This window comes from Bufo gargarizans, chromosome 3 (genome assembly GCF_014858855.1).
Source record: "Bufo gargarizans isolate SCDJY-AF-19 chromosome 3, ASM1485885v1, whole genome shotgun sequence".
NCBI lineage: Eukaryota > Metazoa > Chordata > Amphibia > Anura > Bufonidae > Bufo > Bufo gargarizans.
Window position 1 is genome coordinate 255,298,446 of NC_058082.1, and position 22,756 is coordinate 255,321,201.

At 46.9% G+C, this 22,756-nt stretch overlaps 1 protein-coding gene across 2 annotated transcripts in view; it reads left to right on the forward strand.

Annotated features, from left to right (window-relative positions):
* CIP2A (cellular inhibitor of PP2A) overlaps nt 1-22,756 on the forward strand; it is a 52,561-nt gene that overhangs the window by 3,318 nt on the left and 26,487 nt on the right. Inside the window, exons 3-7 of one of the 2 annotated variants that reach the window (XM_044285142.1) lie at nt 3,024-3,136; nt 5,676-5,770; nt 11,140-11,236; nt 13,416-13,538; nt 19,291-19,436. In XM_044285142.1, the coding sequence (XP_044141077.1) occupies nt 3,024-3,136; nt 5,676-5,770; nt 11,140-11,236; nt 13,416-13,538; nt 19,291-19,436 (574 nt within the window). The remainder of the gene's footprint in view (nt 1-3,023; nt 3,137-5,675; nt 5,771-11,139; nt 11,237-13,415; nt 13,539-19,290; nt 19,437-22,756) is intronic. The other variant, XM_044285143.1, reaches the window with a different exon arrangement.

Below are 22,756 nucleotides of genomic sequence, written 5' to 3' on the forward strand. Positions count from 1 at the left end.
GGTCCTCAAAAAAGAAGACAGAAGTGGATGAGGTGAGTTAAATTTTTTTATAATGTATTTTTTTTAACCCCTCCATTTCTAATTTACTAAGCATTCTGTAATAAGAATGCTATTATTTTCCCTTATAACCATGGTATAAGGGAAAATAATAATCATCGGGTCTCCATCCCGATCGTCTCCTAGCAACCATGCGTGAAAATTGCACCGCATCTGCACTTGCTTGCGGATGCTTGCGATTTTCACGGAGCCCCATTCACTTCTATGGGCCCTGCGTTGCGTGAAAAACACGCACAATATAGAGCTTGCTGTGATTTTCACGCAACGCACAAGTGATGCTTGAAAATCACTGCTCATGTGCACAGCCCCATATAAATTAATGGGTCCGGATTCAGTGCAGGTGCTATGCGTTCACCTCACGCATTGCACCCGCGAGGAACTCTCTCCCGTGTGAAAGGTGCCTAAGGCCCCTTTCACACGAGTGAGTTTTCCACGTGGGTGCAATGCGTGACTTGAACGCATAGAACCCGCACTGAATCCTGACACTGGGGCTGTGTACATTTTTTATATTTTTTTTTATTTTTTATTTTTTTTCACTCATCAGTTCTGCGTTGCGTGAAAATCGCTTCATGTTCTATATTATTCTGTGTTTTTCACGCAGCCCTGGCCCCATAGAAGTGAATGGGGCTTCAGTGAGAAACGCATTGCATCTGCAAGTAAGTGCGAGTGCGATGCGTTTTTCACTGATGGTTGCTAAGAGATGTTGTTTGTAAACCTTCATTTTTTTTTTTTTTTTTTATCACGCGCGTGATAAAAACATCAAAACGCATTGCACTCGTACGGAAACAACTGAAAGCAATCGCAGACAAAACTGACTGAACTTGCTTGCAAAATGGTGCGAGTTTCACTGAACGCATCTGGACATAATCCGTCACCCTCGTGTGAAAGAGGCCTAAGTGGCTGTTGCCAACGTTTCAGGAGCCCAGCACCGCCCCGCATCCTCCAAATCCCTTCCTTGCTCCCCTGATGTCACACAGTTGAAGGACTGTAATCTCGCGCATGCGCAGTTTGTTCCCTGAGGCTGATGCCAGCATAGGGAAGGAACAGCCGGCACTGACATGCGCGAGATTACGGTGCTTCAACTATAGTTTTTCTTTTTATGTCAATATTTTTTGGGGGGGTTAAATTGTACTTTTCAGTTGCACTCTTCTCTTTTGGGGGCCATATACGGCTAGGACTAGACTGTGATATATGTCATAATGATAGGCAATGGAGTCATTGGATGGATTTTTTGTGACAGTCATGTCACTGTCTTAAAAAAAAATGTTGCGCAACTTATCTGCGACTTGAAGTCGCCCAACAAATGTCGCCATGTAGGCCTAGCCTAACGGATTAACTTATGTATCAGGCAATTGGTGGGGGGGGTGTTGCCTGATTTGCATTAAAATTTGCAAAGTTTACCAGCAGTAAGAACGTGATCTTTTTATTCCGTGGGTCGGAACCCCAGCCATAACTATTTTTCTGTCTATGTGGCCACATGATGGTGATGATTCGCAGGAGGAAAAAGCAATTCTACAGTTTGTTTTTCTTTTGTGTTTTTATAGTAATCCATTAGTGTGGTTCAAATAACACGTTAAAGGTGGTTGGACCCCCACCGATCATGATGAGTACGCTGTACCCCTTGGAACCCCCCTAAATGGACATAGCCGCAGATCAGGCGTGTGAACTGCCACTCCATTCATCTCTATGGGTGTTCTGGAAATATCTGAGCACTGTTCATTTTGGTGGGCTCCAAGGGGTAGGGGTACCTCTTCTCATGACCGGTGGAGTGCCAGCGGTAGGACCCCCACCGACCTCATAGTTTTCCCCAGTCCTGAATTCCATTTTAACTTTAGTATACTGGTTCATTTCACCAAATAAATAAAACTTTTTATGTAAAAAATAAATACATTTTATTTATTTTTTTGTTGTAATTAGGGACACCACGGTTGAATCTGCTGTTCGCCCATATAATGTCTTTGTAATCCTAGCCACCTTACATGTTATTGACCTCAGAATTTAAGAGGTTTCTCTGCTCACGTCCTTCACTATAGAGACTGGCAGTCAGTCGCTGCCCAGTTCCTGTGCACTGGGTGGGCAGAGGGAGGTTACCACAGGAGTAGGGAGAAAACTGTCAATCAGCAGTGGGGGCAGCCCGCCACTCATATATATGCATTGCACCTGATAAACGTGCCGCACCATTATCTCCAGGCACGGCAGCATCCCCCATGATGCACTTCCCCAATAACGAATGAATCGGGAGTGGTTTCTACAATGTGGCAGTTTCTCCATGTAATGTACCGGACTATGGATGAAACTATTTTCTGTTCACAATTATTGTGCTACCAAGGCTTCCCCATGACCATCCACCCTTCCTCGTTTTAAAAACTACGTGTTCACTCCCCTTACATGTATTCCCCATAATAATGTATAAGTATTCCCAGACATCTTTTCTTAGAACTCTCCCTTGTTATTCCTCTTAGAAGTTTATGAATACATTGACGTCAAGCTGTTTCCCATTATTTCCATGTCCCTGCATGCTCTGATAGTATCCAGCCAGTGCTTGCCGTGCCAGAGAGACACCCTTCTGACAAGGCAAATGGTAACCGCCCACTTATCAATCAATTTCTAGGAGGAATAACAGATGAATGGTGCATCAGTTCCAGGAATCTGATCCAGAATTATTCTATAAGTTATGTCAGGACAGCTGATGGGCCGTATTTAATCAGTAAGGTAACTGTCAAGCGAAGCCCAGAGCCTCGTCGTTACTATTGACGACTGTGGCATGCTGAATTGCCAGCTGTATTATTGAGGGATTGTCCCCTATTACATAGGAGAGGAAGCTAGCACCATACTGGAGCACGTGGGTCTGTTATTTGGAGTGCGGGCCAAATTTTCAGGGTCTGTGCACTCCACATACTTTGCAACTCAAATATTGTAACATTTTGTTAACCTCTAACATTTCTTTTTGCTATTTTTTTTTGTAGCTTCTGATGTTCAAACAAGAGAAACTCTTTATGCTGCCTACAATGTCACCAGTGTGCTGGCTGGTGTGGTTCACAGGTACAGCTCCATCCTCACCGATCCTGTGCTATTACAGGTTTGTACCTTCTTTATAGGCTTATGCCTTCTATAGCCTAACCATTTTTCATGGTTAGGCTACTTTCACACCTGCGTTTAGGTGCGGATCCGTCTGGTATCTGCACAGACGGATCCGCACCTATAATGCAAACACTTAGATCCGTTCAGAACGGATCCGGTTTGACTTACATTGAAAGTCAATGGGGGACGGATCCGTTTGAAGATTGAGCCATATTGTGTCAACTTCTAACGGATCCGTCCCCAATTGACTTACATTGTAAATCTGGACGGATCAGTTTGCCTCCGCACGGCCAGGCGGACACAAACTGTGCCAGACTGATGCATTCTGAGCGGATCCTTATCCACTCAGAATGCATTGAGGCAGTACGGATCCGTTCGGGGCCGCTTGTGAAAGCCTTCAAACGGAACTCGCAAGCGGAGCCCCGAACGCTAGTGTGAAAGTAGCCTTACTTGTTAAATAGGTTTTTTCTTGGTTTTTATTTGTGCCCTATTAGGTACAAGTGGGGAAACCACAGTGGTCAGGTAGTCCATTCCCTTAAATGTTTGGGATTTCACGAGGACCTGTCTCCTCTCCTAACTGGTCTAATTTAATAAATACTTCCCCATGAAATAACACGTCTGCAGCATCTTTTCTTCTAGCTCTACATTGTGCTGGAGTAACTAAGGGCTCTTTCACACTTGCGTTCTTTTGTTCCGGCATAGAGTTCCGTCGTCGGGGCTCTATGCCGGAAGAATCCTGATCAGTTTTATCCTAATGCATTCTGAATGGATAGAAATCCGTTCAGGATGTCTTCAGTTTCGGACCGGAACGTTTTTTGGCCGGAGAAAATACCGCAGCATGCTGCACTTTCTGCTCCGGACAAAAATCCTGAACACTTGCCGCAAGGCCGGATCCGGAATTAATGCCCATTGAAAGGCATTAATCCGGATCCGGCCTTAAGCTAAACGTCGTTTCGGCGCATTGCCGGATCCGACGTTTAGCTTTTTCTGAATTGTTACCATGGCTGCCGGGACGCTAAAGTCCTGGCAGCCATGGTAAAGTGTAGTGGGGAGCAGTATACTTACTGTCCGTGTGGCTCCCGGGGTGCTCCAGAGTGACGTCAGGGCGCCCCACGCGCATGGATGACGTGATCGCATGGCACGTCATCCATGCGCATGGGGCGCTCTGACGTCATTCGGGAGCCGCACGGACTGTAAGTATACCACTCCCCACTTCTACTATGGCAACCAGGACTTCAAATGCTTTCAGTTCACTTGCGTTTTTCCGCCTCCGGCATGTAATTCCGGCAAGTGGAGTACACGCCTGATCCGGACAACGCAAGTCTGAAAGAGCCCTAACCTATCTAGACAAAAATTAGGGCAGGGGTAGGCAACCTCCGGCACTCCAGATGTTGTGACATTACAACTCCCAACATGCACACTTGCTCTGCACTTCTCAGAACTCTCATAGAAATAGTTGGCGCATTCTGGGAATTGTAGTTTCACAGAAGCTGGAGTGCTGAAGGTTGCTGGTGCCTGAATTACGCCTCTTTTACACGAGCGTGACGGATTAGGTCCGGGTGCGTTCAGGGTGCGTTCAGTGAAACTCGCACCATTTTGCAAGCAAGTTCAGTCAGTTTTGTCTGCAATTGTGTTCAGTTTTTTCCATGCGGGTGCAATGCATTTTCGTGTGTTTTTCACGTGCATGATAAAAAAACTGAAGGTTTACAAACAACATCTCCTAGCAACCATCAGTGAAAAACGCATCACACCAGCACTTGCTTGCGGATGCAATAAGTTTTTCACGCAGCCCCTTTCACTTCTATGGGGCCAGAATCTAGAACATGCTGCGATTTTTTTTTTTTTTTTTTATTTTTTTTTTTCACTTAACGCAGAACTGATGCGTGAAAAACAACGCTCATTTACAAAGATTGATTGAAATGAATGGGTCAGGATTCAGTGCGGGAGCTATGCGTTCACGTCACGCATTGAACCCGCGCGGAAAACTCGCTCGTGTGAAAGGGGCCTATAGGCTGTTTCACACGAGCGGATGCCATGCGTGACATCCGCTCCGTGAATGACAGCCAAGACCCAATGCGGACAGCAGAAGCATGGAGCAATAACATGACTGATAATGCTCCGTGCCTCTCTGTGACCTCTTTACTACGAAATCACAGTGACAACTTTCTCACTGTGATTTCGTTGTAAAGAGATCACAGAGAGGCACGGAGCATTATCAGTCATGTTACTGCTCCGTGCTTCTGCTGTCCGCATCGGGTCTTGGCTGTCATTCACGGAGCGGGGTTATGAACAAACAGCATGCGGCATTTGATAAATTTGGTGCAAAGTACTCCAAGGCAGACTAAAGCAAAATGGACTTCAGATATTCTACTCATGATAAATTTCACCCATGTTTTTGATCCTCATGTTCTGGCATATCTAAATTTGTGTACGTCAGAAGATTTTGGGTTAGCATTGTATTTATTATGAATTCTATACATTTTGTCCTGTTGTTTTCCCCTAACAATCTCACTATTGATGGCTTCTATTTTTATTAGAGCCTTCAGCTGCTGCAAAGACTGACCTACGATGTGAGAGTTCTGCATGCAAGTGTTAATATAGAGGAATTAATTTCCTTCTTGATGAACAGAATGTAAGTATGCTGTGATGTAATATATATATATATATATATATATATATATATATATTATATATCACATTTAAAGATTTATTGTGTGCATCTTTATACTATAGCTGGAAAGTCTTCGATTCCTCTGTGACCGTCATTGCCAGTTTGTGACGAGTAGCTGAAATACAGTATGTCAGGAGGATTACACAGGATGTTTTCGGGAACTTTATATTATGGCATATTAGCGCTGTTTATTGCAAAACTGGCCTATCGCTTTAAAGGGGCTGTCCGTTTTGGGGCTAATGTATTATAGTAACAGCATGTATTCATCTTATACGCTGTATGAAGGCGCAAGGGGCCGTCATTGATGGAAGGTATGTGTCACCGAGATTCCTGGCCTTGATGAGGTAAGAGCCGGTAGTTTTAAGTGTCAGCGGCAGCTAGTGCTGACTGACACGATTTGTTGTTAGTATGGCTGTAAAGCCGATCCAGGCTGGCTCTCACTGGGAGTAGCCAAAGTGCTGGGTGGGTGGCTCTCCCCACGCTCCAGGCCAGGTCTTTTTTGACCTATATAAAACCCAGCTAGCAGTCTCAGCTGGATGTAGTTTTTCCTCCATCTGATGGAGAAGCTAGGGAGTCTCTGTGTTTTGGAACCTGTGAATTTGTGCCATGCTAAAGGGCTGAGATCTGCATGCTGGGAAACGGGCCCCTAAAGCCTGCTGTGGACTGCGGATGGAAAACTGCTAACCAGGTGACTATTTTTTTCTATGGACATTGCATGGTGTGAACAAACACCAAGACTGTGAACGGTCATTTTGTTTTTCCTTATGTGTGAATAAACGCCGAACTGTTTAAGTAAAAGACTTTGTGATTGCCTGCGTCCGCTAGCCTGTCTACCAGAGCAAAACCCCACAATTGGTGTCGGATGCAGGCAAACGTAGTGAGGCAGGCCTGAAGGCCGAAAAGGTTTTTGGTTTTCCCGGGCACAAGTGCGGGTCTTATATCAAGCTGGCAAGGTTATGACCTGTGTCCCTGGATAAAATGGAGGCGGTTGTGGAGGCCAACTTGCAGCAGCGGGAGGCTAACAAGCAGCAGCAGGAAACTAACCAGCTGCTATTACAACATGTAATGGCGTTGCAAGCGGCCGGAGCGGCCCAAAACGTCCACGATGCCCGGAAAGGTGTCCGTGCGTCGCTCCGTTTCTGGCATCTGGAACCCAGCAAGTGTTTTTTTTATCTCCCCGATCAAGCGCCCGACTACGCAACCGTGAAAGGTGAGATCCTGGCGAGACTGGAGGTGAATGTATTGATCTGGGGTCAGCGGGTGCACCAGTGGGAATTTAACTCGGCTGAACTCAACAGACCACAATATTATAACCTGCTACACCGGTTGCAGAATTGGCTACAGCCTGACATACTGGCTTCCACTGCTATGCTGGACTGTCTGTTGGCGGATGTGTTTTGAAGGGCTTTGCCATACCCTCTCCAGCACTGGATTGGCCAGGTGTCTCCTAGTAATGCCTTAACGATGGTCGACCTGGTGGAGCGCTATAAGGCCACCAGAAATCTGCAGGGGGGTTCTTTTGGGAGGGGGCCAGTCAAACTCCGGAATTCTCCACCCCAGAGGTGTAGACAACCCCGCTAAGTGTGATGGTGGGAGACATGGAGGACTTGCCGCCAGGTCTGGAGCTAGCCGACCTCAATGTCTCCGGGGATAATTTTGGTACTGCACAACTTCGTGACCCAACCCTATCCCGAGCCTGGGAAAATGTATTCATAATAGATGGGGGCAGAGTTGGTGTTTTCCCATTTTGTGGTTCATCAAGAGATGTTGTATCAAGTAAACCAGCTGCGTGGTGAATTCATTGAACAGTTGGTGGTGCCCCAGGCTTATCGCAAACTCGTGTTAGAGTTGGCCCACCAGCATGTTCTCGGGGGTCATCTGGGAATGCAAAAAGCACAGGACCGGATTCTACAGTGGTTTTACTGGCCCAGTGTGTTCAGAGAGGTAGAAGAATATTGTAAGTCTTGCCCAACCTGCCAGATAACGAGCCCCCAGCCACATTTCCGTAGTCCCCTGGTACCCCTCCCGATTATCGAGGTCCCGTTTGAGCGAATCGATATGGATCTCATAGGGCCGGTACCGAGGTCTGCTAGAGGACACCAACACATCTTGGTTGTCCTCCACTATACCACTCGGTACCCGGAGGCAGTGCCACTGTGGCATACATCAGCCAAACTCATAAGTAAGGAGTTAATGGAGATGTTTTCTCACGTGGGTCTGCCTAAGGAGGTTCTGACTGACCAATGGACCCCGTTTATGTCCGAGGTCATGAGGGAACTCTGTAAGTTGCTCCACGTAAAACCGCTACGGACATCCGTGTATCATCCAAGAACTGATGGCCTGGTAGAGAAGTTTAATCAAACATTAAAAAATATGCTAAAAAGAGTGGTGTCTAAGCATGGGAGGGACTGGGACCTTCTTCTGCCCTATCTCCTATTCGCAGTGCGGGAGGTTCCCCAGGCCTCTACTGTGTTCTCGACCTTCAAACTGCTATACGACAGACACCCTCGCGGCATGTTGGACGTGACCAAAGAGGGGTGGGAACAACAACCCACACCGCATAGAAGTGTTGTTGAGTACGTCACCCAGATCCAAGGACGAATGGAAACCGTTTTACCTCTGTTTAGGGAGCATATGGAGGCAGTGCAGTGAGCCCAGAGTAGGATCTATAATCGGCAGGCTCGGGTCTGGACCTTTAACCCGGGGTTATTGGTTCCGGTACGAACCGTAGACAGTAAGTTCCTAGCTAGGTGGCAGGGGCCCTACGAGGTGCTTGAAAAAATTGGGGAGGTAGATTACAAGGTACACCAGCCAGGGAGATGAAAGCTGGAGCAGGTGTACCATGTGAATCTGCTTAAACCCTGGAACGATAGGGAAACCTGTACGGAAGAGAGCCCACGACCAGGGTTCCTTGGGGAAGCGGTTTCAGCCCCTCTGTCTGAAGCAAGGGAAGCGGCTGCCAGCCTCTCCTCTAAACAGGCTCAGGAAGCCAGGGAGTTCATTAGTCGGAACATGGATGTGTTCTCGGACTTCCTTGGATGCACTTCCATAGTCTGACATGACAGTCCGACATGACATTATCATTGAGCCTCAGGCAAAAGTCTGGTTAAAACCATACCGGGTACCCGAGGCTCGGCGGCAAGCCATCGCGGAGGAAGCGCAGCTAATGGTCCAGCTAGGTGTCATAGAGGAGTCAAAAACCGACCTGTCACTAATCGGCATAGTAAAGTCGTTTCTGGGTATGGTGGGGTACTATATGAGGTTTGTCCCCAATTTTGCTACAGGCGCCGCACCATTGACAGGCCTTTTGAAGGGACGCAAGGCTTTCTCCGCTTTAAAGTCTGCGCTGTGTGGGTCTCTAATATTGGTGAAACCTGACTTGAAGAGGGAGTTTGTGGTACAAACCGATGCCTCTGAAGTAGGCCTCGGAGCTGTACTCTCTCAGGACATCAATGGGGAGGAACATCCTGTTTTCCTGAGCCGAAAGCTTACCCCAGCCGAGACTAGGTACAGTATAGTTGAGAGAGTGCCTGGCTATCAAATAGGCACTCGAGTCTCTCCGCTATTACCTGTTGGGGAGAAAGTTCCGTCTGGTGATTGACCACTCCCCTCTCAAGTGGATGAGCCAGGCCAAAGAGAGGAATGCTCGGGTCATCAGGTGGTTCTTGTCATTACAAAACTTTAAATTTTCCGTGGAACATACGGCAGGCAGGGTAAATTGGCTCATTTTACCCTGTTCACTGTACATGATAAATATTTTAATAGTTCATTTTCAGACACGGTAGCTTATTTTCTCGAAAAATTGGGAAGATGGATGAGTTACATTTTTAATGTTTTTGTATTTTAAAAATGTTGTTACTGTCATTTTTAGTCCCCTCAGGAGGCTTGAACATATGTTTCTCTGGTCTCATACCACAGTAACCTGATTGGCATTTTTGCGGGATACGCATGCTTCCTTGTCTCTATTCACTGTGGCATTCAAGGGGTTACTATGCTTGTGTATGACTGATGTATTTGTCATGCATCGTGAAGGGGTTAAATACATGTGTATTAGAAAATTTTATGATTTCCTAATCTATAAACAAATTAAGAAAAAGAAACTGAATAACCCTTGAGTTAATGAAAATGTGAGCGATTTCCTTTTAAATTGGACCGAGTGCTTATCCTACAGTGATGATGAATTTTTTTTTTTTTTTTTTTGAAGGTTTCACACTTATATGTGGCACCAAACCCAAACGTTCAGCTTCATGTACCTCTATTGTGGGTTTGGCCCATGTCATTGAATTGGTAAATCCACTTCTGAACCTTTGTTGTGTTCATTTTAAGATCAGTTTACAGTTTTTTTTCTGCTGTAGTTTTACTACCGGTAATTCTTGTCCTGCTCCTTGTTAGTGACACTTGCTGTACTCGTATGTAAGGACTAATACTGACAGACAGGTGTCATGCGTGCCCACGGAAAGCTGCCTGATCGTTTCTCTGTTTCGTTTTTCACAAAATGAAAGCTGGAACCTGTTCTGTGTTCTCTGCTGATTGTGTGAGATTGTGGTCAGAGGTGGAGGAGATGCAGCAGGGCGGTTTCATACATATAACCTGTTCTAGGGTGCTTTTCAGTTTACAAAACAATGACGTACAGAAATAGACGAGCATAACACCAATCGGATATACAAACAGGCGTCATATCAAGTCATCGGCATCAGAAATATATTGAAATGTAATCAAAGCTCCCACCTCCTCCCTATCCCCTGTGCATTCACCTCGGCAAGAAAGTTCTCAACGTCCCAACAGTGCAACGAGTGCGCCCATTTGAGAGTTCCTGATAAATGCCAAGTAGTATGTGGAAAGTCGGGGATTAGCCAAGTCTTAAAGGGGTTGTCTCACCTGAGACATTGGAGGCATATCTCTAGAGACCCCCACTGAACCTGAGAACAGGGATCCCTGATGGAGTGGCAGACTGAGCATGAGCCGTACTGCTCTATTTAGTCTCTAAGGGACTGCTGACAAAAGGCGAGCGCTGTACTCGGCTGTCTCTGATGGTCCCAAAGAGAATGAATGGAGCAGTAGAGCACATTGATCCAGGGATGGACTTTTGGCTTTTTCCAACCGTAACATCTATGTAATCATGCTCAATCTGCAGACACATCAAGAGGAGGTCAGTCACTGAGGGGTCCAATTAGTCGGACCCCCAGCAGTCGGTCCATTATCTGCTCTCCTGTTGATAGGGGGAGACCTTACTTTCCACAAACTGTTTAGCTTTGGAGCAAAGCTCTATGGATTGTAAGAAGTGGTATCCTGAGCATTGATTGTAAACCCGCTTCTGTTGTTTGTTCTAGTCAGTCCCCTGAAGATGATCTAACCATGCCGTGTCTTGGCCTTTTGGCAAACCTTTGCCGGAACAATCTTTCTGTCCAGTCACATGTCAAGTCATTGGTAAGGAAAATGTAATCTATTTCTATGAATGCTGACCTGGTGGAGTGTAGTATACTTCTCTGTGTAAATACCTACTCACATTTAGTTACTTCATATGACAATTATGTCCATAGCCAGTGTAGATTTGTGTTCCTGATTCTGGAAAAATCTTCCAAGGCTTAGTTCACATCTGCATCGACTTTTTTTCCATTATTCTGTTCATTCAGAGAAACTGGAAAAATAAACAGCCTGTTGAATGATGGATGTAAACTAGGCCCTTTCCATTCTTAATTGTCATCCACTGACTATAACGTTTAAAAGAAAAAACCTGGAAAGCTCCAGGCCATACTGTCTGTAGATAGGAATTTTTCTTCTACCAAATACAGTGGCTCCTTGAGATACAGTGGGCTAAGGATACAATATTTTCAACATATTGTGGTCTGTCCTGGGCCATTGAAAGTTGAAACAAGACTCATACAATGACAATGGGCAGTCCATTGTAATGTTAGATATTGTGACTGTAGTAAAGTCACAGTGGGGACCTGCAGGAGTCAGAATAACCCCTGGCAATATGTTTGTTTATGACCTACACCTCTTTCCTTCATATTACACTACTTTCACATCAGCGTTTTGGCATTCCGGTTTTGAGATCCAGCAGAGGATCTAAAAACTGGGCCAAAACAGTTCCGTTTTATCCGTATTCATTTCAGTGGGGTATGGTCGGTCCGGGATGCATCAGTATGCCTTTCATTCTGGTAGCATTCAGTTTTGTGACCAGACACACAAGCGCTCCAGTTTTGTGTCTGGTCATGGAAACGGAACAAATCAAATTCGTCACTAAAAACAATGTAAGGCTACTTTCACACTGGTGTTTGGTGCGGATCCGTCTTGTATCTGCACAGACAGATCTGCACTGATAATGCAAGGGCTTGTATCCATTCAGAACGGATCTATTTGCATTATTCTTTAATTAAAAAAAAAAGTCTAAGTCAAAACTTTCAATGTAGGTCAGGACGGATCAGTTTTCAAATGCACCATATTGTGTCAGTGAAAACTGATCCGTCCCCATTAACTTACATTGTAATTCAGGATGGATCTGTTTTGTCTCCGCATCGTCAGGCGGACACCAAGCGGCGTTTTGGTGTCCGCCTCAAAAGCGGAGCGGAGACCAAACGCAGCCAAGCTGACGCATTCGGAACGGATCCTTATACATTCAGAATGCATTGGGGCTGAACTGATCCATTTTGGGCCGCTTGTGAGAGCCCTGAAACTGACTTCACAAGTGGACCCAGAAACGCCAGTGTGAAAGTAGGCTTAGTCAGTGGTGTCAGATCCGTTTTTTTCGGATCCTAAAAAAAACCAGATGCGTCACCCATTGACTTACAATGTTTTTAGTGACGGATCCAGTTTATTCCATTTTGATTTAACACAACCGCATCCTAGTGGAACAGATGCATCCTGATGTTAAATAAACAGAACCATTTTGGTCCGTTTTTGAGATTCTCTGCCAGATCTCAAAACTGGAAACAAAAACGCTGATATGAAAGTAGCCCAAGTCATTGGAGCATGTGGTTATGGCCTTGTGGCTGCTGGATGTGTTACACTCTACGTGACTGGCCCAATGTCTACATGCTAGCTCTGTTGGGTCCCAATCAACCCAGTTAAAAAAAATAAAAAAAAATAAAGCGTTGAATGGGTAATGATCTTTTTCTTTCTTTTATTTGTGTGCTCTGAGACTTATGCATGTTGGACCCAATGGGGGACATTTATTAAGACTGTCGTTTTCTACGATGGTGTTAAGTCCCTTTGCGCTGCTGGAGGAAGCGCCAAAATATTGTAGAGGTACTGGTTCTCTAAATAGGTTTGGCGCTTCCTCCAGCATGCTGTGCGGCAGATCTAAATCTGTACCAGCTCCCTTGCTGTCGTACATTTGAGACCTTTTTCCACGCCAAAAACCAGCATGGAAAACGATAGAGCTGGGCCTGCCAGCCCGCCTGCTTTTCTTAACCCTCTGGAAAAGTCGTGTGAATAGGGAAAAGTTTGCGACTTTAATGTGGCAAAAAGTGACGTATATAAGTTAATAAATTTCCCCCAATGTATTGTAGATACCAAACAGTAATATAACCAAACAAAACACCTCTTCCATCAAAGTGTTTGTTCTACATTTTATGTGCATTTTTATTTTCTTTTTTTTTAACAGAACAATGTTAAAGGATTCTATCGCACCCTGATTAGCTTCTTGGCCCACACCCGTTTGACTGTTGTAGTATTTGCGCTTTCACTACTGGCAAGTCTGACATTAAATGAAGAAGTGGGAGAAAAGGTGAGGTTTTCAGTTTTTTCCCCTCAGTAAGATAAATATACAGTATTTCTTTATTATTTAACGTGCATTGAGACATACTCCACATGTTCTTTCTTCTGTGCTCAGCTTCAACTGTTTGGCTTCTGTCCTATCTGGGGAATTACTGCAATTGCAAATAGTTGGCAGTGACGGACGTTTGCATTTTTTCCAGTTCTTTACAGCTATCGTTCTTTCATACATCATACACCTGCTGTAATTTAAGTAAGGCTACTTTCACACTAGCGTTACTTTCATCAGCTCTGAATCCGGACAACCCATTTAAGTGGATGCAGTTTCTATTACAGTCACCGTCCTGGGAAGGACTGTCTACTAGTTTGGTATATAAAAGGGGCAGTTTAAAGTATAATGTACATCTTCTGGGGGGGGGGGGGGGGTCGCCACTGTCGGGGAGGGTGCTCTGCCTGTAGGCAGGGGTTATACAGAGACACCTCAGGGAAAGAAGATGCTTATCCCGTCTGCCATTATTCTGCCAGATTCCACCGATTCAGTACTGTAAGAAAGACTAACGGTATATCCATCAAGATATTTTGGGTGATCAGAGTTATTGGCATCTATATGCAACAAGCATTTATTATCTGTGAGAATGTCTTTTCATATAAGAAGTTTGATTTATTTTAATCGTTTAGAATAAAAGATTTTATCAGAGGCGTTTAGTTCTGTTATTAGTGGCTTTTTGTATACAGTGATATTTCAGTCTAATGAGATGTTCTGTGTCCCTCTGTGCTGTATGTTGGCCTGCTGAGACTTGTGGTGCACCACCAAAGCATTTCTAGAACTGATGTACTGATCCTGATCAATCATATTGTTCATTTGCAACAGTGATCTCTGAATCCTGTTCCCCAAGTCCCTATTTTTTTATAAATAAAAATGAACTATTTTGACTAACATTTACCACTGTCATGAAGTACAATATGTGAGGATAAAACAGTCTCAGAATGGCCTGGATAAGTGAAAGTGTTTTAAAGTTATCACATTTCAGATTTGCTAAAAATGGCCTAGTCCTTAAGGTGAAAAATGGCAGGGACCTGAAGGGGTTAAGCTCATGCCAGGGCAGTCTTGGTCAGATCTAGGAGCCAGCTGTAAAAGTACAGAGCCTAATATTGACTGACTTAAATGCCAAACAACCTGGTTGAGGAGCAAATGATGGTGTAGCAAATCAAGGGTGGTATGATAACTTATTGAATACCTGCAGTGCTATAGCTGTGTTTCTTCTCATGTGGCAGCTTTCAGCTCTACGTTTGGAGGAGCCACTGCTGATAGCAGAGAAGTGTGTTATTCCTTGTGTTCTTGAACTTCAGTCAGTACTCTGAAGTGTCTGTTGGCTGCAGACAGCTGTCCTGCCAAGGTCAAGCACCTCTCCATTTTGTTTAATTGCCTTTAATTTCTACTAGAAGAGGCTTTAAGCTTCTCACTATTGATCAGCTTTTAAGTTCGCCATCGTTTTTCGGAAAAAAAAAAAAGTTAATCCTTATTTCCCCGGTCTTCTTCATGACAGCACATCAGAGATTGACTTCCTCTGATAGGACAGGAAAAAACACAGAGAGGTTAAAAACCCCACCCCTTCCCCTCATCGCCAGTGTTTTTTCCTGTCCTGCCAGGGAAGTAAGACCAGAGAGGTGCTGGGAGCTCTATGGGGTTCCTGACAGTATCATTCTTTGCGCATCTTTTTATACAGACCGGAGGTCGGCTCCGGCTGCTCGGCTCTCCCTCCTCCTCCTCCCCCTCCTCCTGCAAAGGTCTGTGCCCAGGCCCCTGCAGATGTTGGTGACCTCAGCAAATTTCCCTACTGCAGCGGTCCGGGGGGGCTATATGCGGAGTAGATGGCAGCTGGAGCAACGCTAGGACGCGCTTCCCTCCAGCCGCTGAGTAATGACGTCGGACGCAGAGCGGGCATGACGTCGCGCCGCTGCTCGTTCCGGCGCATACCCAGTGGAATAGAAGTGGGCTAATGCCGGCTGAAGATGGCGCCCAGCCACTCGGACAACTCCACAGCAGTGGCTTTCATTCGTCATCAGGGAGAAACAAGGCATGATCAAGACAGATATTCTCGTGGGCAAAGAAGAATTTAAAATCTCTTGCAGCAGTGCTCCCTCAATGTAAGGGCAGATTTTCTCAGATGGCAGAGACTAGATCCAGGCGAATGGTCTCTTTCTCAGACAGCCTTTCGGAGGATCCAGGTTCAGTGGGGCAGTCCGGGTCTGGATCTGTTCGCCTCAAAGAAAAACCACAAGGTTCCTCATTACTTCTCCCTCAACCCAAGGGATCCCTGCGTAGCGGTAGATGCCTTCACTCAGTATTGAACGTCGGGTCTCGTCTATGCCTTTCCGCCAATTCCGATGATTCTGAAGGTCCTGCAGAAATTCCATACCGAGAAATGTACCCTAATCCTGGTAGTTTCCTTTTGGCCCAGAAGGGTCTGGTTTGGTCTTCGGAGATCCCTCAGCCAGGAGGATCCACTCCTGTTTTCCCCGGTCGAGGACCTCCTAACACAGGGCCCATTCAACCATCCGAACCCCAGGCTTCTCAAACTATCAGCCTGGTTACTGAAAAGTCCATCCTCCTAGGTCTGGGTCTATCTCAGCAGGAAGTCCAAAACCACATATCTTAAGGTGTGCAAAAAGTTTGCCTCTTGGGGTGGGGACAGGTTTAACCAGTCCACTCCCAATATCCCTCTCATTCTGGATTTCCTTCAGGATGGGTTGGATATGGGTCTCTCCCAGAACACTCTAAGGGTACAGGTGTCTGCCCTGGGTGCCCTCTACAACACTAGTCTTTATAATGTCCCCTGGGTTTCTAGGTTTTTAAAAGCTGCAGATAGGCTAAAGCCTAGAATTAAGAATATGGTAGCTCCGTGGAACCTGAATACAGTTCTTAGGCTTGTCAGATTCCCCGTTTGAGCCTATAGATCAGGGGTGGCCAACCTTACAGACACAAAGAGCCAAAAAAAAATATCTTATGACTGCCAAGAGCCACAAGCTATCCGTTTACACAAATATGCGTGCACACGACAGTATTACTGCAATTAAGTTATCAAACATTTAAAAGTGCATTTAAACCACCTTTCCTACCTGTAGTGTAGACAGCTTTAGTGAGACTTCTGGCAATCTTTGTTTTTCACAATGTGTTTCAAGATTTCTCAGATGACGCCCCATGCTCAGATGACGCCCCATGCTCAGATGACGCCCCATGCTCAGATGCTCAGGGGTGATTTGACATAGGGCAGATGTGAGCATGGGGTGTCTGATATTTAGTGTCTTATGTGAGCACTGGAGAGGCTTATTTGTGGGTCTGATGAGGATTTGGGGGTCTTATCTGAGCTCATACTAACCCCATGTCAGATAATAAAACTGTGGAGGCTTATCCTACCTCTGCTGCCGCTGCTCTGAAGACTGTGGCGACCTCTCCATAGTGACCTGAGCGCGGGCCTGCATGGTATTAAGGGGGGGGGGCACTACGCCACCAATGACAACCTTTAATACAGATACAGGGGGCGGGTGCCGGCAGAATCTCATAGCCGACACCTGGCCTCTATGCTGCGTTCCCCAGTGGAAACAGCCCCTCCCCTCCTCTTCCCCTCTTAATTCTCATTGGTCGAAGCAGCACAGGGAGGAGGAGGGGACTGCTTTCTTCTTCCTTCTCCCGTGCTGCTAATATTTTTAAAACCTGCGACATCCCTGGCCCTCTCCCCTGCGAGCCGCATATGTAGAGGAGACCGCACTCCTCTGAGAGCCGCAAGTGAAGGTCCGAGGAGCCGCATGCGGCTCGCGAGCCGCGGGTTGGCCACCCCTGCTATAGATTCTCTATCAGGTGGCTTACTCTTAAGACGGTTTTCCTGGTAGCAATTTCCTCTGCTGGGAGAGTTTGTGAGCTTCAGACCATTTCCATCTAGGAGCCATTCCTTAGGGTCCTAGAGAATAAGCTAATATCTGAGCTGGACCCCAATTTCTTCCTAAAGGTAGTATCCACCTATCACAGTTCCCAAGATATTGTTGTTCCCTCATTCTGTGCCAATCTCGGGAATGAGCAGGAAGCTAAATTCCATAGTTTAATTTCCGCAGTTCTTTGTTATATAGATGCTACCAGAGAATGGAGGATGGGCAAAAATCTATTTGTGCAGTTTTTTGGCCCTTATAGAGGCAGGAAAGCAGCTAAGAGCTCCATATCCCGTTGGATAAGGAGTGCTGTTACAAAAGCATATAGAGCCTCTGGTAACGAGCCTCCTCCTTCTCTCAGAGCTCATTCAGTAAGAGCAGTGTCTACCTCCTTGGCTGAAAGGGCCTCTGCCTCCTTAGGCAGATTTGCAGGGCGGCTGCTTGGAAGAGGGCCCATACTTTTTACTAAACATTAGAGGCTTGATGTATTTGCCAATGAGGATATGGCCTTTGGTCGCAAGGTCCTGGGTGCTGTAGTCCCTCCCTGAGTTTGTTTCACTTTGTTAGTTCTCTGATGTGCTGTCATGGAGACGACTGGGGAAATGAATTACACTCACCGGTAATCCGGTTTCCTGGAAGTCTCCATGACAGCACATATTTCCTACCCTTCTATTCTATAATATTCTTTTTGGTTCTACCCTTTATCTTGGTTTCCGTTATAATACACTGGCGATGAGTGATTGGAGATCCAAAGAACAGTCCCAGTTACTGAGCACATCACCACCATGATAGCTTTCCCCTTCATTTAGAGCAGTAATAGTTAATAAAACCATTACAGGTGAAACTCGAAAAATGTGAATATCGTGCAAAGTTCATTTATTTCAGTAATGCAACTTAAAAGGTGAAACTAACATGAGATTACATGCAAAGCGAGATACTTCAAGCTAGGGCTGCAGCTAACGATTATTAGAATAATCAATTAGTTGTCGATAATTTCATTGATCGGGAAAAACACAAAAATGACAAAAAAAAGGGGTTTATATGATTTTACTTGAAAAATTATGTTCAAAGGCCATATTAAAACAAATTGTGAATGGGGGATCTATGGATGGCACGGTTATGGAGGGGTTCAGTGGATGGCACGGTTATGGAGGGGTTCAGTGGATGGCACGGTTATGGAGGGGTTCAGTGGATGGCACTATATAGCATCTTATGCTATATGTGTCATCCACAGATCTCCCCCATAGCAGTGCCATACACAGATCCCCCTCCCCATAACAGTGCCATACACAGATCCCCCTCCCCATAACAGTGCCGTACACAGATCCCCCTCCCCATAACAGTGCCATACACAGATCCCCCTCCCCATAACAGTGCCATACACAGATCCCCCTCCCCATAACAGTGCCATACACAGATCCCCCTCCCCATAACAGTGCCATACACAGATCCCCCTCCCCATAACAGTGCCATACACAGATCCCCCTCGCCAATTTGGATGATTATGGCTTATAGCGTATGAAAACCCCAAAGTCACAATCTCGGGTCCCCTTTGCTCAGGGGGTATGGCTTAATTAGCTGACTAGAGTGTGACACTTTGAGCCTAGAATATTGAACCTTTTCACAATATTCAAATTTTAAGTTGCATTACTGAAATAAATGAACTTTTGCACGATATTCAAATTTTTCGAGTTTCACCTGTATGTTTAGGGTTGCTATTAACTTGTAATTTTTAAAATGAGGAAATTAATACATGTCTATATAATGTGTGAAATATATTGAATTGTGATTTGCAGTACAGTTTTACAGTTTCGCCATTTGAATTCTATATCTTTCTATAGCTTTTTCATTCCAGAAATATTCATCAAACATTTCAGTTAATATTTAACATTCTTGTCAATGGGGATGGTACTTTAACAAGAAAATACTCTGTGGACCTTCTTATGGATTTGTTAAAAAACCCCAAAGTTGCAGATTATTTATCAAGGTAGGATTTAATGCATTTTGTGTATTCATATGTGTTTTTTTTTTTTTTAAGGCTGAGTTTACAACAGACTTATTTTCCATAAACAAACAAACACATTAAACACAAACTGAGCACAAGTCATTTTCAAAACCCATTCAAGTAAATGGCATTATTATGGTACAGAATAACGGAAAAATCCACACCAATGTGAACTTGGAGAGTACAAAACCATATTTCTCGCCCATTTCCTTGGGGGACACCGGAGACCTCGGGGTATAGCTCAGCTCCCTAGTAGGCGTGACACTAAGTGAAAACTGTTAAGCCCCTCCTCCAGCAGCTATACCCTCAGCCTGGAGAGAGAGACTGCCAATTTTTTGCTTGGTGTCCAAGGAGGCAAGACATTCCCTGCTCTGCGGGCTGCTTCTCCTTATCATTTTTTATTTTTGATCTATTTTTGTTTTCCTCTTCAGGGACAACAGAGACGCCTGGACCTCTGTTTTTCCCAGGGTCGAGTTGCGCCAGTGCCGGTCACCCACACTGCTGCCTCCCCCACAGAAGACGAGGTGGACCAGGGCAGCCTAGCTCCCCTGCATCCCGCCAACTTAAGGGTCGCCTACACGCCAAGTCCCTCTTCCAGCGTCCTGCCACTACGGTGCCAGTAGCTGAAGGGGCGACCCTGCTGGAATGGACCGAGGGTGAAGACAGCAGACTGTGAGAGGTGGCTGCTCCAGCCCTAAGCCTCTTCCCCGCCCCCCCGCATCTCTTCCGTCACCTGGGCTCTCTAATTGGACGGTGGTCGAGCGCCCCTGACTTCCAGGACCGCGTCTGCGATTCTACTGGCCCCCGCATCTCTTCCAGCCTGCTCCTGCTTCACCTGATTGTTCTAATTGAATGTCGATCGAGCGACCCTTCCTCAGCTCCGCCGGGACTCCCGACGGGCTGCTAATTTCTCTTTCATCGGCACCAGACTAGGCTAGATCTGGTCCGGCGGCTCCCCGCTTCATTGCAGCACCTCAGGGGTTAATTTTACAGCGCACGCGGTACTCTTCAGCAGTGGGGACGAGGCCTATTTTCCCACACTCCGCTCTCTTCCCGCCGCTCTGCTGAGGACAAGGAACCTGCCAGCGCTGCTGCCTCCTTTACCTCTGGGACCTCCAGCCGTCCAGTGCTGACTCCTGCCTCTTCTGCTGCTCCTGGTGTCACCTTTTCTCTGCTGCCTGCTCCTGATGCTGCTGCTCCATCGCTTTGAGGCTCTCCTGGTAGGACCGTTAACTCCTCCTAGCACCAGTGGCCCTAGCCTAGGTATAGGCCCTCTCTTCCTGGGTTATTTATACCTCCAGCATTTCAGATCCCACAGGGGCCCCTAAGCCTTGGTACTATGCCTGTACCGCCTGCAGAGAACCCTTTCTGCGTGGACAATCTGATCTGCATTGCTCTGCATAGCAGGGTCCGCCGTGCCGTTCCCCCCCCCTGTTCCCTCTGGACCGCCTAACTGGGTTAGATCCCTGTCCCAGACCGTGGAAAGTCTCACCCACATAGTAGGCCGTCTTGTCAAGAAACCGCCTACCCCGCAGGCTGCCGCACCCTCCTGGACTTCCGCTTCTGCCGCCCCCACTAGTTCCCTCGCTCCCAGTGAATCCTCCAAGGCCCGGCACTGTCTCTTTTTTTCCCGCTCCAAACAGGCATCCTCATAGTCCGCTCTTCTGCCCTAGCCGTTTCCGTCAGAAGGGAGCTTTGGCTGAAGGTTTGGGCGGCGGACGCCGCCTCTAAGCGTTCTCTTACTGGGCTACCATTCACAGGCTCCCGTTTATTCGGGATCCCTTTTGGATGAGATTATTTCTGAAGCCACGGGTGGCAAGAGCACCCATCTTCCCCAGTCCAGAACCAAGGGCGCCTCTCGAGGCCGCTCTGGTTTATCTCGTTTACGATCCCCCCGCAGGTCCTCCGGGGATCGGTTCGCAGCTGGTTCCTCCTCTGGCCCCTCCCAAGATAGATGCAAGAAGCCCTTCTCCTCTTCAGGGACGTCTGGTGGGCTCCTGTCTCCGACGCCTGGGCGCTCAAAATTGTATGCCCCCGGATACAAAATCGAGTTTGCGTCTCTCCCTCCGGATCGTTTCTTTCGGTCCCGTTCTCCACGGGACCCCGAGTGTGCGGCTGCCTTCTCCGCAGTCATTCACACCCTACTGGACAAGGGAGTCATCGCTCCCGTGCCTCCGGCGGACCGGTTCAAAGGGTTCTACTCAAACCTCTTTGTGGTCCCCAAAAAGAAGGCTCGGTGCAGCCAATTCTAGACCTGAAACAGCTAAACAGTTTTCTCCGCCTTCGGCAATTCCGGATCGAGTCCCTCTGATCTGCTATGGCTTCCCTGGAGAAGGGGGATTTGTCATCAGTCGACATTCAGGAAGCCTACCTCCACGTTCCGGTCACTCGGTGTCACCATCGTTTCCTTCGCTTCGCAGTTTTAAACTATCGCTATCAGTTTGTCGCCCTTCCTTTCGGCCTGGCAATGTCTCCTCGTGTATTCACCAAGGTCCTAGCCCCTGTACTGGCCTTGCTCCGATTCAGGGGAGTTTTTCTGCTGCCTTACTTGGACTACATCCTCATCAAGGCGCCCTCCTTTTCTCAGACATCCACCAGCGTGGACCTCACTCTGGAGACCCTGACGCGGTTCGGTTGGCTTGTCAACCTTCCCAAGTCTTCCCTGAACCCCCTCCAGACGGTTGATCTTCCTGGGGATGCTGCTGGATACGGAGGCGACGGAGATCCGTCTTCCAACGGACAAGCGTCTGGCCCTCCACCGGTCGGTTCTCAATCTTCTTCTCTTGCCGCCGTCCGTCTTTCCGATCCAGCATGCGGGTATTGGGGCAAATGGTTGCCTGCTTCGAGGCGATTCCATTCCCGCACCTTTCAAAGGGCGATCCTCTCTGCCTGGGACAAGTCGCCGGAGAGTCTGGACCGGCCCTACCATCTACCTCCCTGAGTTCGGGCTTCCCTCCACTGGTGGTTACGGACCCCTCTCCAGGGCAAATCATTCCGTCCAATCACCGAGCTGGTGGTTACCACCGACACCAGTCTGCAGGCTTTGGGGGTGGGGCGGGGTTTCCTCCCCGGTCCATCCAGGGAACTTGGTCTCAATGGGGGTCCAAGATTCTAATCAACATCCTGGAATTGAGGGCGATCCTATTGTCGCTCCGACACTGGACTCCTCTGCTAAAAGGCCATCCCGTCCGTGTACAATCGGGCAACGCCACAGCCATGGCGTACATAAACCACCAGGGGGCACTTGCAGCGGCATTCTCCTCTGGGCGGAAGCTCACGTTCCGGCCTTGTCAGCGATTTAT